At 37.8% G+C, this 17,646-nt stretch overlaps 1 protein-coding gene across 1 annotated transcript in view; it reads right to left on the reverse strand.

Annotated features, from left to right (window-relative positions):
- LOC148411760 (transmembrane protein 132C) overlaps positions 1-15,539 on the reverse strand; it is a 38,496-nt gene extending 22,957 nt beyond the window's left edge. Inside the window, exons 1-4 of the mRNA XM_088435251.1 lie at positions 15,281-15,539; positions 12,928-13,780; positions 4,993-5,139; positions 12-183 (exon numbers count right to left, since the gene is read on the reverse strand). Of these exons, the coding sequence (XP_088291377.1) occupies positions 12-183; positions 4,993-5,139; positions 12,928-13,780; positions 15,281-15,347 (1,239 nt within the window). The 5' untranslated portion in view covers positions 15,348-15,539. The remainder of the gene's footprint in view (positions 1-11; positions 184-4,992; positions 5,140-12,927; positions 13,781-15,280) is intronic.
- Between the last annotated feature and the right edge of the window lie 2,107 nt (positions 15,540-17,646).

A 17,646-nucleotide genomic window follows, 5' to 3' on the forward strand; every position in this document is an offset into this window, starting at 1 on the left:
TTGCTGCTTACCATGACCAGAGGGGCCAGTCCCACGTACTCCCTCTGGGTGGTGTAGATCCGCATCTGGCCCACATCCCTGACGTTCCCCGGTTGATCCAGTCTCCATGATATCGTGTGAGTCCCAACCAGCTCCGAGACATCTTTCGGCACAAAGTCCAATTGGAGAACTTCGAGAAGACTCCTGTTCGAGAGAGTCATGTTTCAAACGTATGCTCATGCGGTGCATCTCAATTAATTAGCAACGACGGTTTTCAAATGGGGGTACCGGCATCCGCTGGGGGTATTTGGGATGTTATCAGCAAACCGAATTTCATGTTTTTAATGCCATAAGAGGGACAGTACAGTTTGCTTTTCAAATTAAGAGTAAATGAATTGGAAGATGAACTAACATATGCCTGCAATGTTTTATTGTGAGTGCGTCGCAAAACACTGTATGCTTTTATTTTGTAATGTGTTTTACACATGCGCAATATCATGTGCCGTTTTCTTAACTCTTTCAGTGCCAGTCTATGTAAATATGAACGGTATCATATGAAAGATTGATTTCCATTCCTTACTTTGAATTGAATGTAGGTAATTTCTGTGATGTTTGTGTGGAAACACTGCCATCTAATGGTCACAGTTATCAATACATCGCTCAATTGGTTTAGGTAAGCATTAGTCAAGAGTGTCAGCTCTTCTCCATAAAAAAATTTACTTGAGCAGAATTTTATGATTTATTATTGTTATAACTATCTTAAAAGACGAGAATTCTCGTTCATGGCACCGAATGAGTTAATGACCCCGAGGGCATGAAAATATACATTAAATATGCCAAATGTAACAGCGGCAAAATGACTACCATCTAAGCTAGCTAGCTAAAAATGTGAACAGGGGTGCAAATACATTCTTTTATTATATTATTTATTTAAATTCTTTGTAAAATTGGCTATGAAATGGTAAGCGCCACCTGATCTCCATAATGGAATGGAATTTGTCGCTTATGTAATTTTCGGATTCCTGATATCGCTAATGTTCAATTTCTAAATGTGTATTCATTTCGAGCTGCGACTTAATAGGAAACAAAAGTTTTTTGCGGCAATTTAAAGTTCTTCCAAAATTAGGACACGACAACCCTATGACCTCACAAGAATGAGGGCATTGACACTGCTATTTGGGGGTTAGAATAAATAATATTAAAAAAACAAAAAAATTCGTTAGCTCCAAGAACTCCACACAAACACTAGCTCCGCGGTTTTGTTTTCCCCAATATTTAGAAAGCAGGTTAAAAAAAATAAAAACATTCAAAAGAGCTTTGTTTACTCGCTTGCGAGACAAGGAAATATTGAACAAAAACAGCAAACAGGAAATGACTGAAGAAAAACAAACTTCTAAGCAGGCAGGAGTGCCATTAAAAAAGAAAACGAAAAAACTACATTGGGGAATGAGGTGTGGCTTCTTTAATGCCTGTCTAAAAAAAAAAAGAAACAGGAAAGAAATGTTTTAAACAGCACTTGAACTGAAAAGTAAGGTGACAAAACCTCTCTGCGTGTTTGCAAATTGGGATTTTAGCTGCGACAAAGGACGACAAACACTTTTTTATGTTCCCATCATCTTTTCACAAACTTATTTTGCGCCTACGCTCCGGTTCTAATTCATGGCCACCTATTCAAATTTAAAGTGTATGAGCTCCAAAAAGTTTTCTGTCCAATTCCTCGTTGACTTGTTTTCGCCACTTCCAAACAAAAGTTTGGAAACGCCTTCGAATTGATTTTCTTTCCCTTTGTTAACCCCTGTGCGGTATTTTTACATCAAAGGCATTTCACATCAAAATGAATGATGCATTGGAAGAAGACACTAGGGAGCTGAAATTTCACCCAGATGGTGAAAACGTGTCAAAGTTCAACATGGCGTGACCACTTAGGTATCACACCACCAGAAGTGTTATCCCTTGGCTAAAAAACTGCGAGAATGATGTGGAAGAAAATGACCCAAAAATGATCGATTTTAACAGGGTTTCTTTAGGTATTAGTGAATTTCTTATATTTTTAATCCTATGACACACTCATGAAATTTGGATCAATATGATCTCTTTTTTGACCCATAATTGGATTTTTTTTTTTTTACCCGAATGTTTTTAGAGTCCAGTAACAGTTTGTCTTTCTTTTCAAATTAAGAGCAAATGAGCTGTAACATGAAGCAATGCATTGCTAAATTGTGTGATAGTGACTCCTTTGCAAAATGCTGTCTGCCTTCAATTTTTTGCTACTTAAAAGATAAAACTAACGTGTTTCTAAAAAATAAAAAATCTAATTTACTTGCCAACATAACAGCTTACACTCTAATAACAGTTACATGAAAAATAACCCAATAATGGGTTAAAAAAAAAGGATTTATTTGCATCAATTTGACCCAACTTTTTTTTCCTAAGAAACCGCCAATTTTATCAAGACGACCCCAAAAAATTGGTTTGCCCCAAATTGGGATAAATTGGCCCAAATATTGGGTTGTTATTTTTCATAATTGTATCATTTTTAACCCAACTCTTATTATAATAAAAGCTACTATCTTATCAATAAAATTGACTACATTTAATATTTTAAAATTAAAAAAATAGTATAAGCCAATATGAGAATAATACGTGTCAGTTTTGCTTTATTTGAAACAAAACAACTCAGAAAGTTGGGTTAAATAAACCCAACTATTGGGTTGTTTTTTTTGACGCATAATTGGATCATTTTCAACCCAACTTTTATGAGTGTTGCCGTTTTCACTTTGGGTGATTGACTTTCACTTCACAAATGTACATTTTCAAGCATTAATAACATGAATTTCTCGACTTTTTAATCCACCTGAGACCATTTGAGGGAGTTCCAAAATTTTGACCGGTACCGCACAAGATTTTCACAACCCAGATTCAAAACCCGTAACCTCGGAACCGCCTGCGAGTCGGACGCATCAGCCGTTTGGGTGCAAAACGTTCAAATCTTCTTTATATTTCATTGGCAACATGTTGTGCAAAAAATAAGCCAAAAGTGTAAATCCGCTGGTGTTGATGGATGAGGTGAAACAAGTCAACATCTGGGACAGCTTTAGCAGCGCTCAAGTGAAATACGGTTGACATGAAAATTGCTGCTAGTATTTCACATTCATCACTAATACCGTATCATAAGCGCTCAGGCTTTTTAATCGGTTAATATGTATATTTTTAAATACGCTGATTCCTCGCTGCATCGCAGTTTTGGTGATTGTGTGTTTGGTTTTGTTTATTAACTTTGTTTTATTGCGAGATTATATCGCTATTTTTTGCCGTTTTTTTTTTTCTTCTTAAGACCAGTCAAAACATTTGATTTATTTTTAATTGTTAAAATAATTCAACCTCTTCGACATGGATTTTTAATTATAAGAGTATCACAGATTTAACTTATTATTTTTTGTGATTATTTTGTCAGATCAGTCAAAAAAAAAACGTATTTTATTTTTGAAATTAATGCAATCTCTACCACATGGATTTTGATTTAAGGCTATATCGATTGCAGGTTTTTCTTGCATTTTTTTTTCCTTTAAAGTCAGACAATTCAACAAAATAGCAATTTGATTTATTATGAAACTATTTCAATCACTACTACATGGATTTTCAATTATGACCACAACATTTGCAGGTTTAACTCGAAATTTTTCTTGCAATTTTCCTTACTGTTTAGGTGAACTAGTCAAAAATATTACTTTTATTTATAAATAAAATAATCAACCTCGACTACATGGGTTTCCATTTAAATTGATTTCTGGTTTACCGTGCAGTTTTTCTTCTTTTTTTAATCAGACCAGTCAAAAAAATAGCAATATTATTTGTTAAAAATTAATTTTATCTCATATTACACGGATTTTAAATGACCATACCGATTGCAGGTTTACCTCGCTACTTTTTTTGCAATTTATAAACTTTCAAGTTGGACCAGTCCAAAAAATAGCAATTTAATTTATTTTTAAAAAATCAACCTTTTCTACATGTATTTTCATTTGACTAATTCACATTCAATTCAATTTCATTCACTACCGCTGATTTTTTTTTAAATATATTTTCCCTCCAAAGTCAGACAAGACAACATTTTTTTGATGTATTTTTTTTCCCCAAAAGAAATTAACTTCAAAAAATGGAACAAAAAAAAGAAAAATCCAATCAGATAGGATGCAGGTTTACGGTTTAGCTTCTGGGACAGTCTGTGCAGTTTGTGAGATTGGAAAAATGAACCACAGAAGGAGTTTTGCCCCTTTTTCCTGGAAATCCCTCCATTGGGGAGGATGTCAAACCGTCTCGACATATCGCTTCGGAATCCGATGTGTGTGAAGGGGACGGGAGGGAGGCTTGGACATACATGGGACGCAACTTGGAATATCTCCCTTTTCTAATCCCCTTCCTGAACGTGCAAGCGCTTAAGCCTGGATAACGGAGCCGTGATTATGGATGATTACGGATAAGTGGGTCGGGACGGTCGGTGGGTGGTCGGCCGGTCCGCGTGGGCAGGAGGTTGCTGGGCAGAGAAGCGTTGATGTCAATTTATAGTTTCGTATTCGTAGTCATTAACCGCAAAGCTAATGAAATTGAGACATTTCTAAGTCGATAATTACAGTGGACCCCGTGTTTACAGCGTCCCTGCCTTACATTTTTTCCATGTTGCAATGTGGAGTACTGAGATTTTTTTTTTTACCCCCTCTTTATTTTCCCCGCTTTGCAACAAAAACAACTGTCATGACCCTAGGGGCTTGGCTGTATTTGTGTTGTTTTGTGTCTATCTGCAGGCTTTTTTAGGTGATTAGACTTATTTTCTGGTAATACAACTAAAAGGGGATTCTTTTATTTGTTTTTTGTTGTCATTTTTCCATTTTTGATTCGTTTCTCCCCTTTTTACGGTACAATGTGTTTTTTGGGTGCGTAACGTCTAACAAATAAATATATTGAAAAAAATGTAAACAATTTTGTGTGGATATAATCCAACTGTAGCCCACTGACCTCTTTGCCGTGACCGCGACCTTCCGCTGGCAAACAACAGAGACCGTGTTTGGGACGGCGACTCTGCCGGGCCCTACTTTGACGTCCCACAGCATCGGGTCACTGGGCCGCACGGTACTGAATGACAACCCCGGCTTGACTGTCGCCCTGCAGGAAACAAATACAAAAAAAAGTCAAACACCGACTTAGAATTGGTAAGCTAATGTTTTCTTTTGTAAAGGCTCTAAATTTCTGCCATGACATTTGAATGACACGGGGAATATTTAGTCACCCAAATTTGTATGAAATGTGTATAATCCAAAGTTGTAAATCCAAATATAATATTTTAACGAGTGTTTTATACTCATTAACTAGGAACAGATATATTGTCTCTGGGTCAATATGACCCGAAGGTGTTTAATTATCTAATTGATCTAATTGAAATATTTGGTCACCCAAATTTATATGAAATGTGTATAATCCAAAGTTGTAAATCCAAATATAATATTTTAACGAGTGTTTTATACTCATTTCCTAGGAACAGATATATTGTCTCTGGGTCAATATGACCCGAAGGTGTTTAATTATCTAATTGTCGAAAACTCGTTTTTTTGTATACTCACAAAGTAACAAAGGCAATGCTTAATTTTTATCCATGTGTTACATTTATTTTTCTGGAATAGTATTGACATCCTGGGTCAATTTGACCCCGGTCATGCATGACTATCCATAACTTTCAGAAACATGTTTGTGTGTAATTCTGCTAACTAACAAATCTTGTGTTTGCTTCCTCCCACCACCAGAAACAGCAATTATATTCCTGGGTCATTTTGACCCGGGGTTTGCGTATGTATCAAGAATGTTGATTTTTGCTGTTTTTCTAGTGAAATACTGGCAACATGGCTGCCAGGAAAGTACTGTTAAATTATGGTAAACACGTTATATACACTGTTAAAAATTACCAGCATTTCACAATAATTACCTGTATTAATTTATAGTAATTTGTTGTATTTAAGTTAACCTGTGTAAATTACAGCAGCCTTGGATTTTACAGTACTTAATTGTTATTCTACCGTGAAATCAATTTATCAATATGCTGTTGTAAATGCGTTCACAGGAAATTGCTGTATACATTTCTGTGAACGTAATAATAAACATATCCAATAATTTACTGTGAAATCACAGCAAAATTTTAACAGTGTACATTATCGTAAACAGTATCAATACGATGTTTTATCGTAAATGCAGAAAATGAGTTGCCGTAATTTAACGGTAATTTCTGGCAATATTTTACCGTAAAAACAGCAAATTTTTTTTGTTTGTTTTTTTTTACAGTGTAATTACTGTAGTTTCTCACAAACGCACAATCGAGTTAGCTTTATTTATTCCCTCGCGTTTTATCAATCACGTTGATCTTGGTGTGGCGAGTAACCAACAAACAGATGAGTCGCAAGCTGCGGGCAGACTGAGAATTAGCATTAATTAGCATTAATTTCTGTTGGCCCCAGGAGAAAGAGGAGTTAATCAGATTCAGAGTCATGATGCAGCCCCGACAACGCTTACGATGACTAATGTGAATGGAAGCGACCGTCCCGCGAGGGTCCAACAGACACCTGACGTTATGGAGCAATCTAGCTTCTGTCTGGTTGTTACATCACAGCGGTCCTGATGCATTATGGGAATAGATCACAGTACGGGCCTTTGAGCCATGTGCGCCGAAGAGATTTGGGGGACAAGAAATGATTTCCATCCAAAGTTAGAACGCGTGGAGTCGCGGCTCCTCTGTCTTTCTGAGAAAGAGCCAATTTCCTCGTGGCGACGTCGGAGGGAAGAGCTGGAAATGTTCCACGGGGAGTCCGGAGTCGCTCGCTCACGCTTGAGCAAATCTGATAAAGGATCGTTCGGAAAAACATTGACGCCGGCAAACAATTATTTTGCGCTGACAAACTGTCACTTGATAACAGCGCTGCTCTTGCCAACGCTTGACGCTGAAATTAACGTCTGTTTCCCAAAACATCCTTTCATTTACAATCGTGTTTTTTTCTCTGTCTAACAGTTATCACATTATATAGTCAGAGGTTGATACACACACACACACACACACACACACACACACACACACACATATATATATATATATATATATAGTGGGGGATAGTGGCTTGAAATGAGAATATTTTTGAAAAAACTGGCTAGAATTTGTTCCAGCAAGTACGAATATCAAAGTTTTTGGCTCAAGTAGACCCCTTTCAATAATTGCTTGTTGTAAAACCTTTTTGAGTCAAGTCGCATACCCATTTTTTTTGTTTCGTTTTTTTTTTTTACTCCTGTGCTTTCTCTTGGTACTACAGTATTACTTTTTTGACTGCCGTTTTTTTCATGTTCTGATTCAAACTCATTTTTAAAAGTGAGTGGAAGATATAAATATTTTTATTGCATCAGGTTTCTACATGGAAGTTGTGGTGAAACACAAAATTGCACATACAGCAAGGTGTTGCTTTTTTTCCACAATTAGAGTATGATATTCCTCTACTCAAAATAAGAACAATAACATTAACATTAGGTAGGCCAAAGAGGTGTCATTTGGAACTTCTACCTATACCGGGGTACCGATTGACACCAAGGATTGTAGCTCACAAACAAGATCACCTGTGAATGGCCAAGTTTGTTATGTAAATCGAACAGAAAAGAAGTTGTACACCAACTTTAAGTTGCTGGGGGAGCATCACACATGCAAATGTGGTCATTACTTAAAGAAACTGCTTGGGGTTTCTAACGTGTTCTTTTTTTTGAGTGGGGGTGAAAGAGCTTGCATGGAACCACCTTTTGAGAATGTAATTCAACGTAAGAATTGTTTCGTTTCATTTTTTGTACGCAAAAAAACATACAGTTCATTACATATGCAGCCAAACACACAAAGAAGTCAAATACAGCATGAGCAGAAAAACACAAAACAAAAACTGTTTAAAAAAAAAAAAAAAAAACGTGCAGAAGCTCAGTTTACTGTTTAATGTACACGCAGAATGCATTGCGTCCAAAAAGCACGCACTTTCAAATGTTTTGCAATCAAACAGTCCTCCGCAGAACAATCAATTAGCGGAGAGGCCGGGTCAAGGTCATAGACAAACTACAGTATGTAAGCAGTAAAATGGACGCACAAACGCTGACATTTCAAGGGACAGCAGACGAGTGCTGACATCAATTTAGCGATCAATACGCACTGCAGCCACGGGGAAAATGAAAAGTTCATAAACTGCTTTAATCCCACACACCCAGCATACAGATTATCAATTAGTTGCATTCGACAATTCTTTTTTATTTCATCAACTGATGCCTGTAAGGGAGTAGTATATTTTTCGTTTGAATATTTCAAAATATTTTTGTTCCTGGAGCGGTGACTCAGCATGTCCGGACCATCAAAGTTTTGTCACTTCTCCAAAAGTCCTCAGACTTTTTAACGAGTCTCTTTCCTAATATAATTCCCCAAAGGGGTGTTAGAAGGTGTATCAAGCAAGCAAGCCCTCACTGTTTTATTAGGTAAAAATTATGGCTTGGAGGCTGTTTGCCGATTTGTCAAAGGGAGCTCATAAAAAGTATCTTGAGGTTTTTTGAAGAATTACTATGTTCTTATTTCCATTTGAGATGTTTTATAATGGCCTGCCTACAATATTGATCCCCCAAAAAATCATATCCAAAACAAATGGAGAATAAGGTGTAAGGATGAATTAAAATACTCAATTAACTAAGGCCGATAAATCAAAATGGACGGAGGTAGCTGATTGGTTGGCACAAGGATTCAGAGAAGGACACTGTGAAATGTTGACAGCTAAAACAAAAACAAAAAAAAACAATCTAATCCAAAAAAAAACAACAAAATAGTAATTGCAGTCAAATATATAAGGCAAATGTAATTGTTTTTTTAGTGCAATATTTGTGTCTTCAAAGCTTCAAATTAAAAATGTTTAAACGTTTAAAAGTGAGTAAAATGAAGTAATGTAATTTCATAATTTGGGGTTTTACAACCTAAAAACATATCATTACAAAATGAAAAAAATATGTGTAATAAGTGGAAAAAATACACAAAGAAACACAATAAATTAAACAATCAAAATTTTTTGGTCCATCACCGTTCGGTTATTGTGGCTTCACTATCACGAATTGAACTTGTTCTATTGCAGATTTACATTGCTATTTTTCTTGACATTTTTCTTCATTTTGATTTTTTTTTTATGTAAAAAACACTTCTACCTTTCCTGCATTCATTTTCATTTATGACCATATCTACTGCAGATTTACCTCACAAACTAAACCGAAGGGTACAAAAGCAAAAAAAAAAAAGTTAAATCTCTACTTTACAGATTTTTTTTACAGTGGTTATTTTGGGGGTGTATCTCGTGAGCAATACGGTGAAGAAGCCGGAAAAATAACCCTGATAAAGTCAATAAGAGCAAATTACATGGCTTGCATAGTTGTAGGAGAGTTCGGAATTTACTGCTTATATACGAGACCGACATAATTCGTTTCTGTGTACATCAAAATCGGATCGGGAGTCGGGAGATTCCAAAATTTGATTTCAATCCTCAGTCAAAATGGCCCTCTGTCGCCACATTTCCTAGCAAAACATGCTAATGTTTTTGATATTATATTGTAGATCACTAGGAAAGGTGATTTGGGGTTGCCATGGCAACGTCGGAGCTTGTACAACAATTTGTACCACCCAAATGGTGGCTAAAGTACTGGTGTTTTTTTTTCCAAACCCAGCAAAGCAAAGCAATTGCTGTCCAATCAGATGTACAGTCGTTAATGTATGATAATATCAGAGACACACATGCACCCACGCTCATCCCGCCGTGCCTAACAGGTGGATATGAACATGCATGAAATCGCACATACAACACGCACGCAGATGCCCCCCGCTTAATCCTCGCAGTCGGCTCAAATCATCTCTACCCTTAAGGGTTAACCTCTTGATTCATTTTCAATCAGGGCCACAGATAATCTGGCCAAGTCCCGCTGGAGAGGACTCAATCTTAGGCCAAAGACATGAAGTGGAGCAGGGATTTCTCCCAGGACCTATCAATCACTTTGCCAAGCTCCTCAGAGCGAGCCTTCGCCCGGACTTAAGTGTGGGACTCTGGGCCAATCTCATTCTGGATGTGGCACTAGGTCAGACATACAAGGACTTGAAAGCGCTGACCCCAATGGAAGAACTGCACTTGTCCCGTCAATAATCAGGATTTTCCAGGGGGGATTTCAGGTGAAGTGGCTAAAAATCCAAATGGTCACAAAAAAAAAAGGTAGATTTAGTTTTAGAGGTCAGCGTCGCTTCACCCAATCATACTCGTGTCGTTTAATGACGGAGCCTGAGCTGCATCAGGTCACTGGGTCACTGTGTTTGATGCAAGAGACGGTCAGTAGGACTGATACAAGTGCAGGTTTAACTTAGTTCCCGTGGATTAATACTCATATCTTTGCTAGTCTCTCAGTTTTCCCGCAGATTACATTCAGATATCGCGGATTAAATTATATATAGATCCAACCGAGTGAGGGAAAAAGCATGACGTGACGCATTCTAATAAGAATTCTACACGGTGATTTGCTTCAAGAAGCAGCCAAGAGAAACTTGGAACAGATTGCACTGCGTGTTTTTATTCTATATTACCTTCATTTTTACCCAAAGGATCGGGAAAGATGTTTGTTTCCGTGCTCCATGAAACAAGATACATTATTCATGGAGTCAAATACCCAGAGAAATCGCTGGAATGTTAGCGGGATGCGGAGATATGAAAACCAGTGAATCATTTGCCAATTATGTCCCTGTTTATGGAAGAGTGCTCTCCAGAAGTTCGTCCCCGACTAACTGAGACGTTAGACAGGATCAAACATGTCAGTAATTTACGAAGGCGGCGACACTCGTGATGGCATTCGTGTCAAGCCCCATCAGCGTTTAAATGCCTTAAGTAAGCATTTAAATGCACGGAGTACATCCCTTGTGATGATGCGCGTCCGCCGTACGTCCCGGTGACTCAACATGAAGTCTTTTTACATTCTATCCGGCTTATAAAACACCACAGACCAAGTAGTCCATCTTGCCTAATCGTTTTTATTATTGCCGTATTTTTCTTACCAAAAGGTAAACCGAATTATAAGGCGCAAGCTGAATGTTGAGGTCTGCTTTTGGAAATTTCCTAAGGCAGTGGGCCCCCGGTTTACGGGATTAATCCGTTCTGCAGTTAGGATCAGAAAACTTGAATTCGCCGTATGGCGGGCATTGCCAAATCTAACACATTTTGTGGTAGTATGTTCGTCAAAGTTTGGCATTGGTTGCCACATTGGTTGTGTTCGTAATTATTCTTAGTTATCAACATTTTGTTGTTAAAAAAAGTTCAAAATGTCCTTGCACCTTGTATTAATAGTTATGTGTGTCATTCCGGAAAAAAATAAACATTCCCGCTCAGATATTTCTGCGATCGTCACACTTTTTGTTACAAACTGTAAACTTGAGAAATTTTATGTCAGTGTTCATCAAAATTCGGAATAAGTTGCCAACGTGTGAGGGTTAGGTTTAAGGGTAAGGCTTAGCGTCTGCGCTTTTGAACATGAACAAAATGTATTTGAAATGTTTAAAATGTCTTTGCAAATCCATTGTTTTATCGTAATGCACCTTTTTTTTTCCAAATGCCATTTTAATCAGTCATTATGTCGACAAACTTATTTGCTTTGGAGAGTTACCGAAGCCCGTCTGAGAGCGCTTAAGTTTGGTCTCAGGCCGAGTGTGCTCTCTCCACAAGGCCCAAAATCACTTGTCATATGAATTACGCACTGAGCAAGCTGTCCCCCAGTCAGACCACTTAGTGTGTCCACCCACTCTTTTTATGTGCACTCAGAATTTCTGAATGGCAACACACTGAGTTTTCACACAGTTGGAGTGTAGCAGTGCACACTTGGAAGGTATTTCTGAATGCACCCTGTTTGCCGGTACTGGAGATCAAGTGAAGTGGATGACGCTAATTATCACTTGCAATGACTTTCAGTTCACTCCTAATGTGTTTTAAAGAGTTAAAAGTTTGAATTTCTTAACCTCTTAAAGTGAGATGATATGAATTTAAAGATGTTTTCAAACGTTTTACTGGTACATAAGTCTCGTGACTTGAAATACATATATTTTTTGCTATGTTTTTTGCATGCATCTGACCCTAAAGAATACAAACACTTTCAGGTAAAGGTGAGATCAACACTTTTAGGCAATAGATAGATAGATAGATAGATAGATAGATAGATAGATAGATAGAAAAAACAGTCCTTAGCCATGCCCCAAACAAAGGGCGTAGCTGAAGTCTGTAAAAAAAAAAATCCTCACACATGCGCCAACAAAAAGACACTACAAAATATCTCGCACAACATGTAGCTGACTGGGGAGGGGCGTTGGGGGAAGTGGGGCTACGACGTGGAAGTATGGTGCTTCCTCAAGCAGCAGTCACGTCACGCAGGTTGAATTCTGCATGTATTCTGTTCCAGTATTTATTAAAATATTGCCCGTTTTTTATGCATCTGTTCTCAAACCTGCGCTATCGCCACGATTTAAGGTTAGCTAAAGGATAGTGGCAAAAATTTCTAGCAAATGTGAAGGACAAAGATAAATCACAGATAATGTACGATTACGACAATCTACTAATGTATATTCCTTCATATACTCTATACCTGAAAACATTACCAGATAACCTACAAGGCTGAAGACTGAAAAACAAATGTGGAGCTGTATTTTTGTTTTAGTTTTGTTACAAGCAAGTGACTTCCTGGTAGATGTGTGAGGGGTTACCAAAGGACAGAAGCTCCCTCTGAATTCTGGGATGACCGTTCTGGACTGGATCTCAATAAAAATTTCATGGGCTTTCTCTTGGCCCATGGTCGGTCTGTTTATAATTCTTTGCGAAAGTAGTAAAACATCCTTCTTACCTCAATGTGAAACTCTCCAAGGTTGACGTACTTGCCAGGAAGACGTAAAAAGTCACAATATCGTCAGACTTCACGGGCTTGGACGAAGTCTGGATGACCAAGGCCCCTCCTAATCTCAGACGGAAAAAGGTCACGTTTCCCGGTGGCGTTTTAAGCAGGTTAACACTTCCGATCCTTCTCAAGGGCGTTCCCGACCCTTCCTGGACCCCAGACCTCCCGACTCCGACTCGTTGAAGGCTATCCTGTGGCGTACACTGGCCTGTCTGGTCCGTCCGACTCTGGAAGTAGACCTCCACAAGATTGCCTTTCACAGCTTCGCTTCGTCCCGCTTCTTTGCTGGAGCCTCCCGGTCCCGCCGACGAGCCGAACCAGGCTGGTTCGAGCTTTAGCTGCGCCACGCAGAACCTATCTGGAGATACCAGGCATGCCCCGCGGACCTCCCTCGTCCCCCAGAAGGCGTAGGCCGTCACACAATGAGCTCCATCTTCTATCTTTTCCTCACCCGGCATGTGGAAGAGGATCTTGATGATTGGGGATGAGGATCGTACCTGCCGGCCTAAAATGACCGGCACGATCCTGCGCCCGGTGAGGAGCAGCTCTGACGGAACCGGGGCGTCCACGCTGAGCGGACCATATGAAGCATTTAGAGTTGGCGGGAGTAAACCAGACCCTGGATCTGTGATGAGGAAAGTCTGCGTGTGAGCCTTGAGGCTGGAGTTCCCGGGTGGTCCGAGACCGTCCTGTCTCAGAACCACATGATCAGCATTGAGGACCTGAAATCTGACCGCGGGATAAACAGGTAGCGGTGAAGAAGAATTCTCGGTATCTTTTGGAGTCTGCTGGCTTTCGGCATCTGTTGTGCGGAAGAAACAGAGTAAGACCGAAGATTTTAGGGTCACTGAGAAATAGTTCTTTCGTGAGGTGGTTTAAAAAGCCGGAATCTTATTGGAAATTGAAACCGTTGGTGAGTGGAGTGTCGAAATGATGGAGGTGATCAGGTCATAAAGTGCAACGCAAGGAAAATAACATTCCAGATGAAAACGGGAGACGAACAGGAAATGGAATACTCTACTTTGGCAAACGTAGAAAAAGGAAATTAGTTGAAGCTTTCCCCTGAATGTGATATCGAACTATAAAAGATGACATAACAAAAGTTAGTTCGAATCACTCTCATTTCGACGAGACCAAAGTGTTCACTTCTCAAGTCATAAGTCCTTGAGGAAATGGCTTTTTTTTTTCCCCTTCATTTAACATGAGAGCTTCTTGACTTTTATGGTTAGATGGACACTGCATACTGCGTGATATGACAGCTATGATTTTTGTGGCTCCGCCTTTTTTGGTATTCGCTACCACCTAAGCCACAGTAAAAAGCAAGCAAGCCTTTTAAAAACAAATAAACACGGGTTGCAGCGAGTTATGTTTCAAATAACCAATTATTTTGTTGGTGGATCCAAGGATAAGATTTAAAGACATAATTTCAAATGAAGAATTCACATTTTTGTCATTTTTTGTATTCAACATGTAATTCAGTTTTATGTAAACAATTGGATTCGTGTTCACTATCTGCTGTCGAGCCGTCAAAATTAACCTATTAATCAATAACTTATCGATTATTAAATCAAGCACACCTATTTTAATAATCAAATATTCAGTTGGATAGATTTTTTTTCACCTAGAGTTATCCAAATTCTCTTATTTCAGCATTTCAAAAGTAATTATTAGATTTGTGGTACTTCTTGAAAACAGACTGATCACACTTTGTGTTAATCAAACTATGACATTTTACTTTGGATAACAATGACTGAATCAGTTTTAAAAACGTAGACAAAGTACATGGATCCAATTCATGTGACGTTATTTTGATTTTTGTTATAACACAGGAATAACAATTGAACAACGATTGATTATTAAACAGTAATCTGGTGAAGAAAAAAAAGTTTTTTGTCATACATTAATGCAAAATAAAATTTTTACCAGATTAGTCGATTAATCAATGGAATAATCAATAAATGAATCCCTTTTTAAAATATTCCAAGGTGCACTCAATTTTTTAAAGCCCGGCTAAATTAAAAGAAAAACAAAGTCACTCTTAAGTCAATATACCACATTTTTTAACACGTGGATAAATCCAATCTCCGAATGGTGAATTGGTGTGATATTGATATCACAATTGACACATCCCGCCAATTCAGAACCGACTTTGAGAGGCCTTTACCTACACGTTACTTTCAGTAAAAAAACATGAGCCTTTTATCAAACGGCATTTCTTTTTAAATTGGAAATACACCATTTCTTGTAAAGTACTCTAAAACGCCATGTTAATGCAAATGAAATTCACATATAAATGACTTACCCTTCGTTACAACGGTAAGCACAGCAACTGTCACCACCGGTGACATGAAACGGAGGAGAACAAACATCTTATCAAGGAATTGCTGGTATCTTCCAACTCAAAAAAAACAAACAAAAAAAACAAAGATTTCTGTGTACTAGCAGTATCCTTTCATTGTATGGAAAATTTCCATAAAAATCATCCTCTGCTTGAATGGTGGCTGAAAATATAGACGTGGGAGAGCAAAGTGAGCTTGCGCGACCCGCGGCTGGCACTGCGGGACAGCGGCAGACAGGACTATTCCCATGGCCGAAATCAGTAAACATGTGCAGTGTGTCAGATTAACGGCGGCCACGTGGGTGCTGGAAGAGCTGCGAGCAAATTAAATGCACACCAGGTCAAAGGGATCAGTGCTTTTCCTGTGAGTCACTTTCAATTTGATCTAACAAATGATGAACATGATTCCGCGCCAGGGTTTCGAGTCACATTAAGTTATTATTGCTTTGACTCCTTTATTACTGTTTTATTGCTGTGTTATTACATGTCGTACGACAGGGATGGAACTTTCTTGTTTGAGAGCCGTATGCGCAAAAATAATGGAAAGAGGAAAGGGCCGGCTTCAAATTCTTTAACTTCACTTTTTTAAACACTAGACTAAAATGTACTATGTACATATCCTTGCAAATTGTGATCCGTTTTTGCAAAACCAGGCTTATGCCAAAGAGAGTAGTTTTGAGTTTTTGACACACCGTTGTAGGATGCACTGGCAATTTGTGATAGAGGGAAAGAAAGAAAGAAAGAAAGAAAGAAAGAAAGAAAGAAAGAAAGAAAGAAAGAAAGAAAGAAAGAAAGAAAGAAAGAAAGAAAGAAAGAAAGAAAGAAAGAAAGAAAGAAAGAAAGAAAGAAAGAAAGAAAGAAAAAGAACGAAAGAAAGAAAAAGAAAGAAAAGGGAAACAGATAGAAAGTAAGAAAGTGGAACAGATAGAGAGAAAGAAAGACAAGAGAGCTAGAGAAAGAAAAATAGAAAGACTAAAGAAAGACTAGATAAAGAAAGAGAAAGAAAGAAAGAAAAAGAAAAAGGGAAACAGATAGAAAGTAAGAAAGTGGAACAGATAGAGAGAAAGAAAGACAAGAGAGCTAGAGAAAGAAAAATAGAAAGACTAAAGAAAGACTAGATAAAGAAAGAGAAAGAAAGAAAGAAAGAAAGAAAGAAAGAAAGAAAGAGAAAGAAAGAAAGAAAGAAAGAAAGTGGAACAGATAGATAGAGAGAAAGAAAGAAAGACAGGGAAACAGAAAGTGGAACAGATCGATAAAAAGAAAGACTAGCGAGCTAGAGAAAGAAAAATAGAAAAGAAGACTAAAGAAAGACTAGATATAGATAGAAAGGAAGGGAAACAGATAGAAAGAAAGAAAGTGGAACAGATAGATAGAGAGAAAAAGAAAGAAAGAAAGAGAAACAGAAAGAAAGAAAGAAAGAACGGGGAATATATAGATAGAAAGAAAGAAACAAAGAAAGAAACAAAGAAAGAAAGAAACAAAGAAAGAAAGGGAAACAGATAGAAAGAAAGAAAGAAAGAAAGAAAGTGGAACAGATCGATCGAGAGAAAGAAAGAGAGAAAGAAAGACTAAAGAAAGACTAGAAATAGATGGATGGATGGATGGATGGATGGATGATAGATAGATAGATAGATAGATAGATAGATAGATAGATAGATAGATAGATAGATAGATAGATAGATAGATAGATAGATAGATGGCTTTCTTCTGAAGAAACAGTTTTTCTTCCCGAGCCGAATTATCTTTATTCACAGCAATGTTTTGATTACAAATGCTCCTCAATAGTTTTTCATTATCTCTGCATTTCAAGAAATCCCCTACAGTATATAAACCAATTTATATAGTAATAGTGCCATCTATATTTTTGAACACCTTCTCATCCCAAATTTCATTTGTATTATATGCCACGGGCCACAGAAACATGGACGGGGGACCACAAATGGCCCCCGGGCTATAGTTTGGACACCTCTTGTTATACAGCCTTATACAACTACAACAATTGTATTGTCACAGTTATTTTTTTTTTTTAATCAATGAATTCATTGCTTCCTTAATGCTAAAAAAAAAAAACACCATAAACACTTACATACAACAGCTGTTTCGCAGGCATAATTTGTCTTTTTTTTCTTTTTTTTTTTGCCAGATGTCATTTTCAGATCCACATTCCGCAGCGGCACGGGATCATGTCCGATGCGGCGGGATGGAACAGATGGGCGCAGGTATAAGCTTAAGCCTCGATGATATGACGGCACACATTTGGCAGCGATTGCAGATGAGGAAGAAAAAAATAATATCGTTAAAAGTCATGTGACACTTTTCTTCTGATTCAT

Source organism: Hippichthys cyanospilos, chromosome 15 (genome assembly GCF_059441005.1).
Source record: "Hippichthys cyanospilos isolate Australia breed blue-spotted pipefish chromosome 15, RoL_Hcya_1.0, whole genome shotgun sequence".
NCBI lineage: Eukaryota > Metazoa > Chordata > Actinopteri > Syngnathiformes > Syngnathidae > Hippichthys > Hippichthys cyanospilos.